The 20,797-nt window shown below is 41.0% G+C and overlaps 1 protein-coding gene and 2 pseudogenes across 1 annotated transcript; 1 reads left to right on the top strand and 2 right to left on the bottom strand.

Annotated features, from left to right (window-relative positions):
• Positions 1–4,657: 4,657 nt before the first annotated feature.
• On the bottom strand, positions 4,658–7,228 carry LOC128111642 (elongation factor Tu, mitochondrial-like; annotated as a pseudogene).
• A 249-nt stretch (positions 7,229–7,477) lies between these two features.
• LOC128111641 (60S ribosomal protein L30-like) lies at positions 7,478–13,177 on the bottom strand (annotated as a pseudogene).
• A 745-nt stretch (positions 13,178–13,922) lies between these two features.
• On the top strand, positions 13,923–17,619 carry LOC128111463 (PHD finger protein 21A-like). Its single transcript, XM_052739724.1, has one exon. It carries the CDS (start codon positions 14,141–14,143, stop codon positions 16,313–16,315), a length of 2,175 nt encoding a protein of 724 aa, XP_052595684.1. The 5' UTR covers positions 13,923–14,140; the 3' UTR covers positions 16,316–17,619.
• Positions 17,620–20,797: the final 3,178 nt, after the last annotated feature.

Here is a 20,797-nt window from a genome sequence, read left to right as displayed (position 1 = left end):
TACATTAGAACATGTATTCCACTAAATAAGGAAATTTTAAAGTAAATGATTTTATTTTATAGTCATATTACCTACTATATTGGTTTTTCAAACAATTACATAAAACAGAAAGACAGAAAAGGAAGAAACATTACTAGATGTTTCATCAACTTGACAGAAGCTGGGCTTATCTTAGAAAGAAGGGCAGAAGCAGCATCAATTGAGAAAATGCCTCCATTAGATGACCTATAGGCAAGTCTGTGGGGTCATTTTCCTGATTATGATTGATGGAGAAGTGGTGCTACCCCTGGGCAGATTGTCCTTGGATGTGTAAGAAAGCAGGCAGAGCAAGCCATAAGCCAGTAAGCAGCACTCCTCCATGGCCATTGATTCACTTCTTGCCTCCAGGTTTCTACCTTGCATTTCTGCCCTGACTTCCCTTCATGATGGACTATAAGATGTAAGATGAGATAAACTTTCTTCCCCAAGTCATGGTGTTTTATCATAGCAATTGATAGCAACTAGGGCAATTACCAAACTGTTTTAAAGAACTATTATTTCCAGTACCCAAAATTAACCGAGATTCAACAACAACAAAATTAGAAACCAGTTTCCTTAACAAATGGAGATGGAAAAGTTCTCAACAAAATACTTGAAAACTGAATTGAGAACACATAGAAAAGATCATTCACTATGATCAAGTTGGGTTCTTTTTAAGAGATGCATGAATAGTTCAATATATGTAAATCAATAAATGATATGTTATGTAAATGGATTCAAAGACAGAAATCACACTCACTTTGATAGATACAAAAAAAACTTTTGACAAAATCCCACATGGCTTCATATCAAAATCCAGAAGTAAGTCAGAATAGAAGGAACATATCTCAACATAAAAAAAGCTAAATATGAAAAACCTATAGCCAACATTATATTAATTATGGAAAAATTCACAGCATTCTCACTAAAGTAGAAACCAGAGCAGAGGATCCACTCATCCACTCTTACTCAATATAGTTCCAGAAGTCTTAGAAAAAAAGGTGAAAAGCAAATAAAAGGATACACAGAGAAAAAGAGTCAACATCTCTATTGCAGATGATTCAACTCTCTATATAAGACACTCTGAAGATTCCACTAGAAAAGTCATAAAGCTGATGAACATGGGACTGACAAGATGGTCCACAGTCACTGAGCACTTCCTGTTCAGGTTCCAGTACCTACGTTAGGAAGCTCACAGACTCCAGGTCTAGGGGACCCTATACCATCTTCCAGGATCCCAAAACATCTGTGCACACATGACATAAATTCACACAAAAACAGACACACATACACACAAATTAAAAATAAATAAAATTTTAAAAAGAACTGATAACACTTTCAGCAGATTTTCAGGATAAAAATTAACATAAAAAATCAATGGCCATTGTATATACAAATTATAAATACACTGAGAAAAAAATTAGGGAAACCATTTCATTCACAATTGCCTTTAAGAAAATAAAATACATCTGAATAAGCCTAAGTAAGGACACAAAAGACCTCTATAATCAAAACTTAAAAACTCCCCAAAATAAATAGAAGACATTAGAAGATGGAAACCTGTCCCACATTCTCATGGATCAGAAGAATAAATTTTGTGAAAATGACTGTCCTACCAAAAGCAATTTACATATTCAATACGATCCCAATCAAAATTTCAGTGACATTATTCACAGATCTGTAAAAGACAAACTTGGGCTGGCAAGATGGTTCAGCCCAAAAGGCTCTTGCTGCCAAGTCTGGTGACTTGAGACATAGACACCAGGAATCTAGAAATCACATGATGGAGTTTGCCCTCTGACACCCCCTGACAACACACTGTGACATAAATACTCCTCCCCAAATAACTAAATATATGAGAAGAAATAATTTATATATATACACATGCACAATAAACAAATTTTAAAACAAAAGAAAGACAGTTTTAAAATTCATAAGGAAGCACAATTCACCCTGGATAGCTATAGCAATCCAGAGCAGAAAGTATATTGCTAGAGGCATCAATCTACTGGATTTCAGGTGATACTATGGAACCACGGTAATAAACACAGCACAGCACTGGGACAGAAACAGATACGTAGATCAATGGAATAGAATAGTGGACCCAGAGACAAAGCAATGTAACTCAAGCCACCTAGGTTTTGACAAGATGCCAAAAGACACACTGGAGGAAAGACAACCTCTTTAACAACTATTCTGGAATAACTGGATGTTTATGTGTAGAAGGAGTTGAAATCGTTAACTCTCACCTGTTGTGGAATGTTACTTTAACTATGTAAAGTTGTGTTATGTTTGTTTATGCTGTATTTGTTTAATGATGTAAAGATGTGTTGCTTTGCCTGCCTAAGGCACCTGTTTGGTCTAATAAGCAGCTGAACAGCCATTAGCCGGGCAGTAGAGGGATAGGTGGGGCTGGTGGGCAGAGAGAATAAGTAGGAGGAGGAATCTAGACTCAGAAGAGAGAGAAACAGGGAGAAAAAGAGGGATATGTCTGGGGCCAGACAGATAGACACAGAATATACAGAATGAAAGGAAGGTAAAAAGCCCCAAGGCAAAATGTAGATAAAGAGAAACAGGTTAATTTAAGTTATTAGAGCTAATGGACAAGCATAAAACAAGGCTGAGCATTTATAACTAATAATAAATCTCCATGTCATAATTTGGGAGCTGGATGGTGGCTCCAAAAAAAGAAAAAAAAAGCCTGCCAGACTCATCCATCACAAAAACCCATAGACCTGGAACTTTGAAACTGATCGAGGCATAAGGAAAGGGTAGACCTTAAACTGTAGGCATAGGAAAAGACTTCCTGAACAGGACTCTTAATTGTTTAGGAAATGAGGCTAATAATCAATAAAGGGACCTTGCTAAATTAAAAAGCTCTTGTAAAGCAAAATAAACTTGATTGAGCTAAGAGGCAGCAAAAGAAGGGAAGAAAGTCTTTACCAACTATACATGTGATATAGGATCAGTATCTAGGCTATGCAATGAATTCAGGAAACTAATATAAAGAAAATAAATAGCCTAGTTGAAAAGTAGGTTATGGAACTGGACCCAGAGTTCACAAAAGAAGAAATAGGAATACTCATTTTAAAAGTGTTCAACATCATTAACCAACAGGGAAATGCAGATGAAAACTACTTTGGGATTTTATTTCACTTCAGTTAGAAATGACATCACAGGCTGGGCATGGTAGAGCATGCCTTTAATCCCAGAATTTGGGAAGAGGCAGACAGTTCTCTAAGTTTGAGGCTAGCTTGGTCTACAGCCAGGGCTGCATAGTGAGACTATCTCAAAACAAATCAAAAGAAATCATATTACAAAAATTCTGGTAAGGATATGGAGAAAGTGGAACCCTTATTAAATGTTGATGTGAGTGTAAATTAGTGCAGTCACTAAGGAAATTAGTGTGGAGGTTTCTAAAAAAGATAAAAATAGAACTACCATATGACCCATCTATATCAATCCTGAGCATACATCCGAAGGACTTCATATCTGCTACAGAGATATTTGCACATTCGTGTTCATTGATGCTCAATTCATAATAGTTAGAAAATGAAATCAGCGTAGATGTTCATTGCTGATGAATGAATAATGAATGTGTGGCACACATACACAAAGGAATACTATTCATCTGTAAAGAAAAAGGAAATCATTAAGTTTCCAGGTAAATGAATGGGTCTGGACATTATTATACTAAGTGAGGAAACCCAAGCCAGGAAGCCAAACATCACATGTTCTCTCATGTGGATCTAAACTTCTAAGTTATAAGTTTATTTGTTTGATGTGGAGTGTCTACGGAGCTCCAGAATTTAGAAATGGCTCGTGAGAGGAAACAAGGATGAGGTTTAAGGATGGTAGAACACACGTGGCTTGAAAGTAGAGGGGAAATACGAGAGGGTAAGGTTTTCAGGGGATAGATGGAGGGATAGCTGCAAGGGTAGGAGTGGCTAACCCAAACCAAACAATGCAGGAGAAGGGCTCATGGAAACCCAGTAGTTTGAAGCAAATTAAAAAGTAAAATTTGGGGGGCCTTGAGAGGGCTAAGGGTGCTTGCCACAAAACTGATGAGTTCAGTTCCTGGACCCCACATGGTGGAAGGAAAGAACCAATCTGCAAGCTGTTCTCTGACTGCCATTTGTTCACACATTCTCCTCTCTCTCTCCTCTCTCTCTCTCTCTCTCTCTCTCTCTCTCTCTCTCTCTCTCTCTCTCTCTCTCTCACACACACACACACACACACACACACACTTATATATGCATGTGTATGTGTCCATATGTGCACACACACATATACAACATTTAAACAGACTACTCTTCATGTGTGGATATTGCTTCTCCAAGCAGACATATATTAGTAAATACAAATATTATTGCAAAGTGTGGGATGCCTCTTTTATTTTTTTAATTATTCATGTAACAGTTTACTTGCCTACCTGTCCTGGTAGGCCACTCCTTTGTGAGCAGGAGACATGTCCATAGTTGTACTCTGGATGTGGCTTGTGTCCACAAGAGGGAACAATGACCAGGATAGCTCTAAGCTCAATGTCCTGAGCAGAAGTCCACACTCAGCTCCATTTGATGTTCTTGTCCTCTTCAGTCAGGGCTGGTATGTCAATTATAAACCAGTGCCAATGGTTCCTTCAAGGTGAACACTGGCCTTTCTCTAAGATCATAGACTGCTACAAGACTAGGCTGAGCTTCAAGTCTTCTCCAGGCACGGCAAGTTCCTTCCCTGAAAGCAAGGTGACAAGACAGGCTATGTCCCAAGTCAGGGAGAACATGACAGGCATGAAATGAGTCACAAACGGTTTGTGGTGGTCACCCTTTCCTTGCTGGTGATGTAACCCCGAGCCTCTATCTTCTGGTGAGGCTGGATGGAGCCTGGCTGAGTATGACCAAACCACACCTCAGATCCTAGTCTTAATTAAGCCTCAGACTCAGAGCACCCAGGTTATTCCCTGCCTTAGTCCTCTAGACCCTCTTGTAGAACATCTCAACGCCTGTCACCACAGTGTGAATGTTCTTGTTATGTTCCAGAACCTTTCACTTGTCTCCCTTCTTCAAAATGCCATCCTCTGATATGCCTGTCACCTTTGTGCCCCAGCCAGGAAGAGAGTGGACTGATTCTTCAAGGAGCAGAAAGGGCGTCTCTGTGTCCCCGGTGGGCATGGGGATGTAAGTGTCCACAGCATCCAGCAGCTTCTGCACTGACTTCACACCTAGCTCAGGATCACATTGCTCAAAGGCACAGAAAGCTGAGCCTATGATGACTGGGGTCTCCTTTATATCCAAACTCAGTGAGCAGCTCCAGGATCTCTAGCTCTATTCGCTCCACCATCTCCAAGTCCCAGACAGTGTCTGCTTTGTTCACATACACGACAAAATGCTCCACCCCAATCTGTTTAGCCAGTAATAAGTGTTCTTGGGTCTGGGGTATGTGGCCATCATTAGCGGCCACCACCAGGATGCAGTCATCCGGAGAGGCAGTGTCTGTGATCATATCTTAACATAATCTGTGTGATCAGGGTTGTCTGTGTGGGCATAGTGGCAGGCAGCAGTGCTATACTCCCCAGGGGCTGCATTCATGGTGCTTTGGGGCATTGTCTATCTCTCTATACTTCTTGAACTTAACTTCACATGCCTTGCCTAGAATTTTCATGATGGCCGCTGTCAGGGTGGTCTTGATATGGTCTGCCTGGCTGATGATACCCACATTTACATGGGGCTTGTCGAGCACGTAAGTCTTCTTGGCCTCCGTGCTAGGGCACAACACAAGAAGGGTGATGCCCAGCCCTTCAGCGGTTACATCTAACCATATAGCAATGGGGTTGGGCTGACCAGAGACTGACTGCTGAGCTGGGCACTGCTCAAAATAGGATAGTGGCCATTATCTTGGTAGTGAATTGAGAATCAGGCACCATGCATACAGGGAGGGATACCTCTTAATTATTGGCAAGGGAGGTGCCTGAAGCTCCCCAAACAATACAGGGTATTGTTACTGTTTTGGTTGCATATAATGACTATATGATTAAACCATAGTGCTGAAGACACAACACATTTTTGTTTTACAGGAAGTGAGAAATCAAACTGGAACTGATCTGAAAGCTTCTTGCTGGCTAGTTTTAATAGTACTAGAAGATGCTATGCTCCTCCTGGCAGAGAAAGTCATAAATGGTTTCACCCTGAAGTGGATCTGGAATACTCCAGTACTAAACCTGCCAGGCAAGATATACCCATTGGCAAACCCTTCCCCTGAAGTCTGAGGGAATATCATTGAAGAGGAGTGTAAAGAATGCAGGAGTCAGAAGATGAGGAGGGATGCTGTGAAATGTTATTTGTGCTCAAATAATGGTTGTTGTGCTCAAGCAGGCACCTCAGCAGTAGTCACTTGCATGAGACCTGCACAGTGTCAAGCCAGTAAAAGTGCCATCACAGGTGGTGGAGGGGCTTATGAGGTCCAGCCCCTACTTGATGAGCTATTGATAGTTAATGGTTGCTGGGGGAGGGGAATTTTGGCTTCTGTAGATGCTTTGGTGCATGTGAGCAAAATTAATTGGAATCAATGAGATGTTCAAAAAAATCTGTGAAGTGTGAGGATGAGGTATTTTGAGTGAGAATGCCCCCACAGCACATGTGTTTGGACTCTTGGTTCTGGCTGGAAGTTACAGAGCCTTGCTGGAGGAAGCACATCAACAGGCCCTGACTTTGGGAGTTTCAGACCTCCTCCCCTTCTCTCACTGTTTCTTGTGTATGGGTTTTGAGATGCTGAAATGTAATCTTTTATCTTTACCTTGGACTCCGGCTATAATTCCTTGATTACAATCTTAGTTAGGGTTTCTATTGCTGTGAAGAGACACCATGACCATGGCAACTCTTATAAAGAAAAACATTTAATTGGGCAGCTTACAGTTCAGAGGTTTAGTCCATTATCATCATGGTGTGACATGGTGGCATGCAGGCAGACATGGTGCTGAGGAAGTAGCTGAGAGTCCTACACTTGCAGACAACAGGAAATGGTCTGAGTGTCACCCTGAGGGAAGCTTGAACATGGGAGACCTCAAAGCCCACCCCTACAGTGACACACTTCCTCCAACAAGCCACACCTACTCTAACAAGGCCACACATCTTAATATTGCCACTCCCTATAGGCCAAGCATTAAAACACATGAGTCTATGGGGGGCATAACTATTTAAACCCCCACCACCACCATTATGGAACCTTTCCTTCTGGAACCATAAGCCCAAATGAACTCTTCCTTCTGTAAGTTGCTTTTGTTCATGGTATTTTATCACAGAAACAGAAAAGCAACTAATATTTTATATATATATATATATATATATATATACATATATATAAAACATTAAAAATATTTATTTTACCAATTCCAATGATTTTCTTTTTCAGTAATTGTTATTGTTTTTAAGGAAGATCTAGAAAGTTATATTTAAAATTTCCTGGCTTAATTTTTACCACTCTATTCTGGCATTCCTCTAATAATCACCTGGATCAATGATAACCAATGTGCAGACTCTGTAGTAATTTTCTCATGCTGTTCCCAATTCAGTAGTATTGCCAGCGTAGTGATGGATATCAATTTTGGCCAATATGGCATAGTATTCTATTTCAGATTTTCTCAAAGCTGAAAAGTTATTGGTAAAAATGATTGATTTCACTTTGCCGTATCTGATCTTATTCAGAATCTGCATGTATGCCAGTATGTACTTTCAACTTTCCAAAATAACTGGAAGCCTCAAGTTGATCAATTCTAGAGATTGTTTTTGTTTCTTTTGTAGTTAGCATCTTTTCACTTTAATTTAAGTACATGATGGCCCCAACCAAGCACAACCACCAAAAAGGCTAGAGAATGAGAAAGTGAGAGTCTCTCGTGACACAAAACTCTTTATGGCAGAGACAGAATGCTGGGACAGGAACTCAGAATGATTTCTTTTTTATTTTTATTTTTTGTTGTTTTGAGTCAGGATCTCTCTATATAACAGCCCTGGTTATGCTAGAACTTACTCTGTAGACCAGGCTGGCCTCGAACTCAGAGATCCACCTGCCTCTGCCTCCCTAGTTCTGGGATTAAAGGTGTGTGCCACCATTGCCCAACTTCAGAATGATTCTTAATATCAAGTGTTAAATATAAGACTTTTATTAAGCCTGTGATACATGTAAAGTGATAGATGTATATGTTTGTCAAGTATATCTTTGTATTAAGTTCCCTTTTCATGAATGGGATTATAGGAAATATAATATAAAAAAAAGTAACAATCAAAATTTAGATAAGATTATTCTATGTGTAATGAAATGATGTTATTAAGTCTTAACATAAAAATAAATGTCATATTTTTAAGATAAAATTTAACTTAAAGTTATAATATTTAATTTTAAGACATAAAACCATTGCCTAAATAAAAAGTTAAAATTAAGAAATAAAACCCAGCTGGGCATGGTGGCACATACCTTTAATCCTACCACTCAGGAGGCAGAGGCAGGTGGATCTCTGAGATTGAGGCCAGCCTGGTCTACAGAGCTAGTTCCAGATCAGCCAGGACTATACAGAGAAACCATGTCTCAAAAAAAACCAAACAAAACCAAACCAAAACAAACTGAAACAAAACAAAAAAGAAAAAGAGAAATAAAAGCCATGTTCTCCCTTTTCAAAAACAAGGTTCTTATTTTATTTTTGCTTTTCAGGGTTCATAGCTCATGATTTTAAACCAAATAAATAAAAAGGCAGTGATTTTAAAAGTTTGTGTCTATGTAAAGCCTACCAATGATTAGGTTAGGCTCATATTATTAAAATAAAATTTTTCTTTATGTTAAAAAGTCATATATTTAAAAGTACAGAGTTTTAATTAAGGATTGCTAATGCTGTTAAAATATAATCTGATTGTCTTTGAGTTTCTATTGCTGTGAAGAGACACCATGACCATGGCAACTTTTATAAAGGAAAACATTTAATTGTGGTGGCAGCTTACAGTTCAAAGGTTTCATCTATTATCATCATGGAGGGGAGCATGGCGGCATGTTGGCAAGACATGGTGCTGACTGCATCTTGATCAGAAGGCAGCAGGAAACGGACTCTGACACTGAGCGGAGCTTAAGCAAAAGAACCTCAAAACCCACCCCCACAGTGGCACGCTTCCTCCAACAAGGCCACACCGACTTCAACAAAGCCACATCTCCTAATAGTGCCACTCCCTATGAGCTTATGGGAGCCAGTTACATTAAAACTACCAGCTGATCAACCATCAAACTTAAAATTGACAAGTGAAACAAAATGATAATTTAAAAATCCATCCTTATATCTGGCTATATATGTAATTATTTATATATGCTTATATTTATAAAATGTTTACACAGTACTAAATCAGTTTATAGGAAATGGACATATTAGCTGGGTGGTGGCGGTGCATGCCTTTAATCCCAGGACTTGGGAGGCAGACAGGTGGATTTTTGTGAGTTTGAGGCCAGCCTGGCCTACAGAACAAGTTCCAGGGTAGGCTCCAAAGCTACAGAGAAACCCTGTCTTGAAAAAAAAAATGAACATATTAATTAAAACTGTCATATTAGCCCACTTTCCTTTTAGTTCATAGTGTAACTAAAGTTTTAAAACAAAACTTAAAAACTGTATGTAAGTGAACACTCCTAGGCAAGATGCTATTTTGTTGTTCATTGTCTCCACTGTGATTCTACAGGTGGTATACAGAAACCCTCTTTACATGGGAAAATAGATGGGTTTTCCAGATGTGCTGCTTCCTCCTCCAAGGTACAGTCTCCCTCTTGAATGATTGCTCTTATTTCCTCAAATCCAAAAGTTGAAACAATGAACTAGTCCTGTGCTGATAACTTTTTAAAAGTAATTACTGTGTGTACTAGTTACTTTCCTATTTTTTTAATATAACATGAATGAGGCAATTTATAGAAGAAAGAGTTTTTTTGGACTTATTATTCCAGAGAGTTGGGTACATCACCATCATGGGGAAATATCAAGAATGGCAGCTGGAGCAGCTGAAAGCTTACATCTTGAACCACAAGCAAGAAACAGAGAGTAACTTAAAATGATCAGTCTCTAAATTCTCAAAATTCACCACCAGTGATACACCTCTTTCAACAAGGTCACACCTCCTAGTCCTCCTAAACAGTTCCATGAACTGGGGACCAACTATTAACATGCCCCAAACTCTGGAGGGCATTTCATTCAAACCATCACATTCCACTTCCTGGCCCCTACAACCTCATGGCCATATTATAATGTAAAATTCATTTAGTTTAACTTCGAAATTCCCCATAGCAGCCAGGAGGTAGTGGCGCAAACCTTTAATCCCATCACTCAGGAGGCAGAGGCAGGCAGATCTCTGTGAGTTCAAGGCCAGCCTGGTCTACAAAGTGAGTTCCAGGACAGCCAGGGCTGTTACAGAAAGAAGCCTTGTCTCAAAAAAGCAAAAACAAGGGCTGGAGAGATGGCTCAGAGGTTAAGAGCACTGACTGTACTTCCAGAGGTCCTGAGTTCAATTCCCAGCAACCACATGGTGGCTCACAACCATCTGTAATGAGATCTGGCGCCCTCTTCTGTATACATAATAAATAAATAAATTTTAAAAAATTAAAAAAAAAATAAAAAAAGCAAAAACAAAACAACAACACTCTTAAAAAACTTCAAAGTCCAAAGTTTCTTCTGAGAGTCAAGTCAATCTCTTAGTTGTCATACTTCCAACATATAACACAGAATATACATTTCTGTTCCAAACGGAAGAAATGGTGGCATGGTGAGAAAATACTGGAACAAGGTAAGACTAAAACCCAACCAGGGAAACTACCTAACTCTGTACCTTCGTTTCTGGTGTCAACAGGATTAGCTGGCTCTGCCCCTTCTGTTTTGCTGTCTGCACCACACCTTTCTTTTTAGGACTGTTATGCCTTGTGTGCTGTTCTCCTTGGCAGACATCTCATGGCTCTGGCATCTCTTATGTCATTTAAACACATTAGATACAACCTCTGAGGCACCAAAATGCATTGATGCTACATTAAGGAAAGAAAAGAAAGCACTGCCTCTTGGAATAATTTGACCAAGAATGAGCCCAAATTTGAATTATTCACTTCTCTCCCTGTTTCTTTCATCTTTTTTTTTTTTTTTTGTTTTTTCGAGACAGGGTTTCTCTGTGTAGCTTTGTACCTTTCCTGGAACTCGCTTTGGAGACCAGGCTGGCCTCGAACTCACAGAGATCCGCCTGGCTCTGCCTCCCGAGTGCTGGGATTAAAGGCGTGCGCCACCACTGCCCGGCTTGTTTCTTTCATCTTAGTATAGCAAGTGGCTTTTGGCTTTTCTGTGGTCTGTCTCTTGTGGATCTGTGCCTGCTGCTTGTGTCCCTCACAAAGGGCTTTTGCGGTCATTTATTGAACAGCACAGAGAATGTTGCTTGGGAAAAGAACAAGGGATACTTAATAGAAATCTTTAACAGCATTTTTCAACTGACCCCAAATGACCTTGATAGCAAAACGTACTATAAGCATCACACAAACATACTATGTCTATATTGCTTTCAGCATTCATAGTGAATATTTCTCATATAAGGTAACTTTTGACTTGTTTGTTATTTTCAGCAGTTACCATAATGCACACATGCACTCATTTATTACTTTGAGCCAGGGGCATGGAAAACACATAACTTATGCTTAAAACTATGCATTAGCTTTTGCTGTAAAAGCTGGTAACATGGGGGAATCTAAGGCAAGTTGGTTGCTGCCGTGTTATCTTAAACAAACAGGCTGAATACAAAGAAGGATATCAATCTTAAGTCTTAAATGACCTCAAGGTACACTATTAACTTGGTTATGAAGTCCAGCAGAAGTACCAGTCTCTTTGGATGTAAAAGATAATTTCATAACAACTTATTGTTACAGTTTCCAACATCTTGTGGTCTTTAACACAACCCAGACTTCAACTCACAGACTTACACAATTATCTCTCAGGGACTTTTGTCCTCTCAGGGTTGTCACAGTGGGACTCCTCTGCCACACACACATTGCCTGGTCTCAATGGCTCTCTGAAATTGCAAGGGAAGATAGTCTTGAATCCTTGCCATGTGGACAATACAGTCAAGTCCAGCTGCCATTTTTTGACTGATCCTCTTCCCTGTGAACCATATTTGCAACAGCTTTTGTTTGTTGTTACTTTTTAGCAGCCAGGAAGTTCTTAGGCCTTTTCCTTTCATTACTTAGAAACTTAGCTGAGTGGGGGCTTGCCTGAGGACACCTTTCCCTTTATTCCAATGCTTAATGATGATTTTCTCTTTAGCAATTACAATCTTTTTCCAGCCCAAGCCTTGGCTATAACATAAGTTTGTCAGTGCTCTTTTTTCCCTTCTCATTTGCTCTTTTTTATTGTAGACCTGCATCAATGATTAGTAATAATCATATGTCAGAATTAATATTAGGCTGTCTTGAAATCTGCTTGGCCAAAAAAAATTAGTGCATTACTTTTAAATTTAGCCCCAGACAAGTTTTAGGATAAGGGTAGAAAGCAGACACATTCTCTGCCAAAATATCCTAAGAATGGTCTGTAGCCCAGATGCTAATATTGTTTCCTCTGGAAATCTGATGTCTCTGTTGTCCTCATTGCTCTCAGCACTACGAGGATGACCCATTAAGTTCCACTTATAGTGTTAAACTGTTTTTCTAATTCAAAAGTTTCAAAGTCTTCTGCATTCTTCCAAAACCCAGCATTATCAGGTTGGTCACAGCAATACCCTACTCCTGGTACTAATTTCTGTCTTAGTTAATTTTCTTCTGTTGTGATAAAACACAATAACCAAGGCACTTTATAAAACAAGAGTTTATTTGGGCTTGTGATTCTAGAGGGTTCAGACCGCTACGTTCTTAAGTTATTGTTCTGTTGCTGTGAGGAGACACCATGACTAAGACTACTTATAAAAAGAAGCATTTAATTAGGCTTCCTTACAGTTTAAGAGGATTAGTCCATGAATGCCATGGTAGGGAGCATGGTGGCATGCAGGTAAGCACGGCATTGGAACAATAGATGAGAACTCACATCTGATCTATAAGTTACAGGCAGAAAAAGCTAGAATGGGCCTGGTGTGGGCTTTTGAAACTTCAATGCGTATCACCAGTGACACACCATCTCTAACAAGGCCATACCCCCAATCATTCACACACAGTTCCACTAACTGGGGACCAAGTATTCAAACATATGATCCTATGGGGGCTATTCTCATTTGAACCATCACAAGTAATATCTTGGGGAAGCAGCATGCATGGCAGCAGACCTGGTGGCTAGATCAGCAAACTGAGCACTCACATATTTTCTTTTCGAATTTATTGGTTGAAATTTTTTTCATAAAATGTATTTTGGTCATATTTTCTCCATCCCCAACTACTCCAAGATTCCCTTATCCACCCTACTTCATGTTCTCTCTCTGTCCCCATACCTCTATGTGTTGTCCCCCACCCAATAATCCTGAAAATCAAAACAAATAATAATCAAGCCAATCCAAAACATACACAAAAGCATACCAAAAATATAGTGTATTTTTGTGTTGGTCAACTACTCTGGGGCATGGGGCCTTCCCTGTAATGTGGTTGATCTACTCAGTATCACTCAAAAACTGATTTTCGGTCTCTGGTGTTTGTCTCTGGGAAGGAGCAGGGGCTGCTTGCTTGGAGTTTGTTGTGGGGGGGGGGGAGGTAGGGGGAGGGGAGGGGTGTGTGGGAGGGAGGAGGGAAAGGGGGTGTTCTCGACAGGACCCCTCAGTCAACTTGAGATTTCAGCAGTAACTTCCCCTTCGGGGCGCCCCCCTGCGTGCCCTTTCCCTATTCCTCTCCCCCCCCAGGAAAAAAAAAAAAAGACAATGGGAATACCTCGGCTCCCCCCTTCCTCCCCTCTGCCCTCCACCCCTCCCTCGGATAGATTGGAACCTTGTAGGAAAGCATGACCGAAAATTTCCTGGGAATACTGTTACTCATTTTAATTTCGGGGATTAGAGAGCTGAAGGAGAGCCAGTTTCCCCCAAATTGGACTTCTCAGAACCTTTAATATGCTAATGTGCATTGTGAATCTCCAAGATGGGGATATGATATGCAGCATTCTTGAATACTTCTAATGACAGGGAGCCCACTACCTCATAAGCTGCAGCAACAAGAGGAGCTTGTTATTTTAAAGGGAGGTGAAGACACTGTAGAATCAGCAGGCAGAAGAAAGGGGAGAAGGCAGAGGATGGAGTTGCAGACCCTACAGGAGGCTCTGAAAGTGGAAATTCAGGTTCACCAGAAACTGGTTGCTCAAATGAAGCAGGATCCACAGAATGCTGACTTAAAGAAACAGCTTCATGAACTCCAAGCCAAAATCACAGCTTTGAGTGAGAAACAGAAAAGAGTAGTTGAACAGCTGCGGAAGAACCTAATAGTCAAGCAAGAGCAGCCGGACAAGTTCCAGATACAGCCATTGTCACAGTCTGAAAATAAACTACAAACAGCACAGCCGCAGCCACTACAGCCACTGCAGCCACTGCAGCAGCAGCAGCAACAGCAGCAGCAGCAGCAGCAGCAGCAGCACGCCCAGCAGTCAGCAGCACCGCCCAGCCTGACTGCATCACAGAAGACTGTAACTACAGCTTCTATGATTACCACAAAGACACTACCTCTCGTCTTGAAAGCAGCAACTGCGACCATGCCTGCCTCTGTTGTGGGCCAGAGACCTACCATTGCTATGGTGACCGCCATCAACAGTCAGAAAGCTGTGCTCAGCACTGATGTGCAGAACACACCAGTCAACCTCCAGACGTCTAGTAAGGTCCCTGGGCCTGGGGCAGAGGCTGTCCAAATTGTGGCAAAAAACACAGTCACTCTGGTTCAAGCAACACCCCCTCAGCCCATCAAAGTACCACAGTTTATCCCTCCTCCTAGACTCACTCCACGTCCAAACTTCCTTCCACAGGTCCGCCCCAAGCCTGTGGCCCAGAATAACATTCCTATTGCTCCAGCGCCTCCTCCCATGCTTGCAGCTCCTCAGCTTATCCAGAGGCCTGTCATGCTGACCAAGTTTACACCCACAACCCTCCCCACATCCCAGAATTCCATCCACCCCGTCCGTGTCGTCAATGGGCAGACCGCAACCATAGCCAAAACGTTCCCCATGGCCCAGCTCACCAGCATTGTGATAGCTACTCCAGGGACCAGACTCGCTGGACCTCAGACTGTACAGCTTAGCAAACCAAGCCTTGAAAAACAGACAGTTAAATCCCACACAGAAACAGAGGAGAAACAAGCAGAGAGCCGTACCATCACTCCACCTGCTGCCCCAAAACCAAAACGAGAAGAGAACCCTCAGAAACTTGCCTTCATGGTGTCTCTAGGGTTGGTAACACATGACCATCTAGAAGAAATCCAAAGCAAGAGGCAGGAGCGGAAGAGAAGGACGACCGCGAACCCGGTGTACAGCGGGGCCGTCTTTGAGCCAGAGCGTAAGAAGAGCGCAGTCACCTACCTTAACAGCACAATGCATCCTGGGACGCGGAAGAGAGGTCGTCCTCCAAAATACAATGCAGTGCTGGGGTTTGGAGCCCTTACCCCAACATCCCCCCCATCCAGTCATCCCGACTCCCCTGAAAATGAAAAGACAGAGACCACATTCACTTTCCCTGCACCTGTGCAGCCTGTGTCCCTGCCCAGCCCCACCTCCACAGACGGTGATATCCACGAGGATTTTTGCAGTGTTTGCAGAAAGAGTGGCCAGTTGCTGATGTGTGACACCTGTTCGCGTGTGTATCATCTGGATTGCTTAGACCCTCCTCTGAAAACAATTCCCAAGGGCATGTGGATCTGCCCCAGATGTCAGGACCAGATGCTGAAGAAGGAAGAAGCAATTCCATGGCCTGGAACTTTAGCCATTGTTCATTCCTATATTGCCTACAAAGCAGCAAAAGAAGAGGAGAAGCAGAAGCTACTGAAGTGGAGTTCAGACTTGAAACAGGAGCGAGAGCAACTGGAGCAGAAGGTGAAGGAGCTCAGCAGTTCCATAAGTAAATGTATGGAGATGAAGAATACCATCTTGGCACGACAGAAGGAGATGCGCAGCTCCCTGGACAAGGTGAAACAACTCATCCGCCTCATCCATGGCATCGACCTCTCTAAACCTGTAGACTCTGAGGCCACTGTGGGGGCCCTCTCCAATGGCCCAGACTGCACCCCCCCTACCAACGCCGCCTCCACCCCTGCCCCCTCCCCCTCCTCGCAGAGCTGCACAGCGAACTGTAACCAGGGGGAAGAGACTAAATAACAGAGCCCTCCCTCGAGGAGATGCCACAGCCCAGTGGCGAGGAGACTCTAGAGAAGCAAAGCCGGATTTCTTCTGGAAAGTACAGAATTCTTTTGGTTCTTTGGTTCCAGAGAGAGAAAAGATGCTTGTGCCAGTGGCACCGAGTTTGCCAATTGATTCTTCTTGTTCTGTGTGTACATGCAAAGATTGGACCATGTTACATGAAATAGTGCCAGCTGGAGGTTCTTTGCCAGCACCATGCCAAGTGAAATAATATATTTACTCTCTCTATTATACACCAGTGTGTGCCTGCAGCAGCCTCCACAGCCACGGTGGGTTTGTTTTTGTTCTGTTGGGTGGGGAGCAGGGACGGGCGGAGGGAGGAGAGCAGGTTTCAGATCCTTACTGGGAGCCGTTTGTTTAGGTAGAAAAGACAAGTCCAAAGAGTGTGTGGGCTTTCCTGTTCCTAAACTTTCACTACCATAAAACCAAAAAAAAAAAAGAAAAAAAAGAAAAAAAAAGGAAATAGAGGTTTAACTAATCCAGTGCCCAGAGGAGGGCCAGGAAGGCTGGGGGGGGAGCCAGGGTGGGAAAGTATATGACATAAGCAGTATTTAATGTTCCTGGAGGGGGCTAGTGCCGGGAGAGCCCAGGTCCCCTCCCCAGCTCCGCTCTCCCACGGCCTCCAGCAGCCCTGCCTTCCCTCTGCTTGGGTAGTGCACAGCCCCAGGTGGTCCCCAGGCTGGGAAGCAGGGAAGGGAAGGTATGCGTGGTCCAGGAGGGAGAAAGGCGGATCACAGGTTTTACTTGAAAACAAGCTCCATCCTTTTTCTATATTTATAAGAAGAGAAGGTTCTGAGCAGAGCAGCATGACCCAGGTGTGGCACGATCACGTGTGTGTGAATGGAGACGACCCTTTTCTCTTCTTCAAGTTTATTTTTTATTTCTGTTCTTGTTTAAACAAAGTTTTATTTCATTGTTTATTTTACCTTTTTTGTTTTTGGTTTTTTTTTTTGTTTTGTTTTTTTTTTTGTAACAAGAACTAAACTAAGGAATAGAAAAGCTGTTTTCAGGCTGACGGTCCTGTTAAGGGTAGTGAGACCTTGCATGGTAGACTAGGCGTTATAGTGTCAGTGAGGTCAGTGAGTCTTTGTGCGTCCTGTGTCATCATTTGGGCACTATTGGTTTTTGTTTGTTTTGTTTTTTGGTGTTTTTTTGTTTTGTTTTGTTTTGTTTTTTTAATGCAAGGGCAAAAAAATCTTTGTACCTGGGGAAAACAACAGCAACTTTCTTTTTTTAATTAAAAAGGAAAATAAAATAAAAGATATTGAGAAAAAAAAAAAAAACAAAAAAAAAAAAAAAAAAAAAAAAAAAACTGATTTTCACTCTCCCAGTAGGTAGCAATTACAAAAATGTCTTATTAGGGGTGGAATTTTGTTCCTACTTTTCCTTCTCTCTGCTGGGATTTTGTCTGGCTTTCACTTGTACAGGTATTGCATGTAATGTTAAAGATTCTGTATTCATATGTGCATCGGTCCTGTTTCCTTGGGGACATCCACTACCTCTGGCTCTTAAAATCTTTCTGCTTCTTCTACCTACATCCAGGAGCCTTGAGGGGATGGGTTTGAAAAAAGCATTCTGTTTAGGGTTGAGTGCTCCAAAGTCTCTCACTCTCTGCATATTTTTTTTAGTGTGGGCCTCTGTGTTAATTACCAAACAAGCTCTCTGATGAGAGTTCAAGAACTCATGTTTTGAATCATAAACAGAGCATAGAAAGAGTGACTCAAAGGGCATGTGTCTATCCCCAGTGGGACATACCTTTACCAACAAGGCCACATCGCCTAAAACTCATAAGCAGTACCACCAACTGGGGCCCAAGTGTTCAAATGCCTGAGACTTTGGGGGACATCTCATTCAAACTACCACAACGTGCTTTTAAAAGTAAAGATTTTTTTTTAATATGACTGTTGCTTATTGTTTCTGTGTGCCAGACTTCTAATAAAAAAAATGAGTCTTAAAGGACTTATTAGAGGTTTAAAAATTATCCACATTAATATGTCTAAGCTTTATATCACAGCTAGATTTTAAAGCACAATTTACTCTTCAATATTGTTATAACTGACCTTCTTGGTGTTCAACAATCACAATCAGAGACTAAAGCCTATGAAGGTACAAAAGCTAAAAGGAAAGCCAATATTTTGATCCTTGTTCCTAGGTTTTATCACAGAGAATGATGGAACATCTCTCAAAGCATTCTACAACTTGGATGATTTACTCATCTTCTTGATCAGAGAGGCCATGGATACCTCAGGGGTTGGACTCTAGCCAGCATGTATTGTGCAAATAGGAAGGCCAACACAGAAGAAAGGTCCGCAGTACCTCCAAGGGAAGCATATGGCCGACAAGACTTTGACTCAACCTAGTGATGGTGCAACTGGTAAGAAGACTAAAGGAGTCAGGGGTTTCTCCTAACTCCCCAAAACTAACTCCCTAAAACCTCTACTGTCTTTAAAAAGAGAAATGATTAGTTTTGGTTGCCAGCATGATCTTCAACACCTAGCAGAAAGTATAGTTAAAATTTTTTAAATAGTAAGACAAAGCAAAGAAATAAAAATCTAGACTCTAAAAAGAGACAAAAATAATTCAGGTTTCATATCCCCATTAAACCCTATGTATGGGCAATGACAACAACTCCAGCTATGATACAAGCTCTGCCATGACCCACCTGTGAACAGTGCAGAGGAATTGAACTCCAGGGGAGTTGTGTTTATCTCTTTATTGGTTTTCTCTGAAAGTTTTATCTCAACATAGCTCAGGGTTCAATGCAGGGACAGAGAAGCAATGATAAACATACAGACTTCTTACCACTTTCACCAGATTCACTTACACATCTCATGGCCAGATAGGGGCTGGATGCATAATGTCTTTAAATATGCTAAGCTAGGGAAAGGAAACATCTTGCCCATGGCATTCCTTAGGCAAGTGGAGGGAGGCATTTCTCTCAAAAGAATGAATAAAAACTCAAGGGGAAGAATGTAGGAAAGTCTATTTCCAAGCGCTATGTGTGTAAATGTAATCACATAGATTTATTTAAAATTATCTGTTGGCATTCAATGGCTACAGCTTTACACTCTCTTTCTTTTAATGCATCCCACCATTACATTTTTTCCTTAAAGTTGTTCTTTTCTATCTCACGAAATTATTTTGAAAGATTTATTTTTATTCTATATTTATGATTATTTTTCCTACTTGTGTGTCTGTGTACCACATATATGCAGTGCCACAGGGTCCAGATGAGGGCAGTGGATGCTGTGGAACTGAAGTTACAGACAGCTATAATGCTCGATGTGGGTGCTCAGCTATAAAGCTGAGTCTTCTGCAAGAGCAACAAGTCTGTTTAACCTCCAAGCCATCTCTCCAGCACCATATTCTTAATGTATAGTCATCAGCATTATTTTTTAAACAACCACTGCCCTGAGAACAAGGTATAAAGAATAACTATTCTGAAATTAACACAGCCATGGTTTTCCTTGAGCTCTTCCTTTATTGTATTATCAGTTGACATAATCATGTTATTCTTTTTTCAACCTTGCATTTTAATCTTGTCAAATTTGTGTCTCCTAGGATATGCAACTATTTCAAAGTAAACTCTTTCTAATTCCAACTATTTCCTTCTACAGAAAATACAAATCCTCTTTTCTATCCAACAGATAAAGTAGGGAGGTTTGTGGTTATCCTTAGGCAGGGACTGTGCCTCTCATTAGCATGGGATTGGTTATAGAAGACTGATTGATTATGATTGTGCTCCCCAGAAAGATTTTTGGGATCACAACTTTTAGGAGGGAATTATGGCATGATTACAGACTAGAGAAAACTGTATCAATATTAACATATAAAATAAATCAATAGGGAGAAAGCTAAAGAAAGGCAAGAAATCATCCCTCACCTGGTTTCATACAACAAATTGAGTATGTTCAAGGAAGCCCAAACTATATGAATATTGGAGAGGAGCTTACTATGTAGATGACCAATAAAGAGTCATGAGGCTCCAGGCCCAATATTTTTGGAGCACATTTTATTTGTTTGTTTGTTTGTTTTTTTAACTCATTAGCTCACTCCCATTCTTGGGAGTGCTTCCAGTTTTTAAATAGACTATTTGTATTTGTATTTTTATTTTTGTATATTTTTTCTATATTTGTATTTCTAACCACATACCTGTGGTCCAGTTCTTTGCGGCGTGACACAGAACTGGTATATTTCAGCACATGTTCCTGTAACTTCTGCAGGTTCCCTTAAGACTCAAATCTGTGTTTACAAAACTTTTGAGCAGAAACACTCAGTGAAGAAGAGTTTTATAAGAGGAGGTGACAGTTTAGCATTATATCAATACAAATCTGCATATTCCTAGAAAGACAAAAAAGTGCATTTGAAGAAGAGACTAAACTTAGTTTTTATTTTCATGTAGCCTTGAACTCTCCATTGCTGACCTTGAATTCTTGGTCC

This window comes from Peromyscus californicus, unplaced genomic scaffold, assembly GCF_007827085.1.
Source record: "Peromyscus californicus insignis strain IS unplaced genomic scaffold, ASM782708v3 Scaffold_16__1_contigs__length_79575227, whole genome shotgun sequence".
NCBI classification, from domain to species: Eukaryota; Metazoa; Chordata; class Mammalia; order Rodentia; family Cricetidae; genus Peromyscus; species Peromyscus californicus.
This window is presented reverse-complemented; position numbering and strand designations above follow the sequence as displayed.

Bases quoted from the DNA above. Each gene is read 5' to 3' on its own strand.
- LOC128111463 (XM_052739724.1), top strand. From the start codon at position 14,141: ATGACAGGGAGCCCACTACCTCATAAGCTGCAGCAACAAGAGGAGCTT.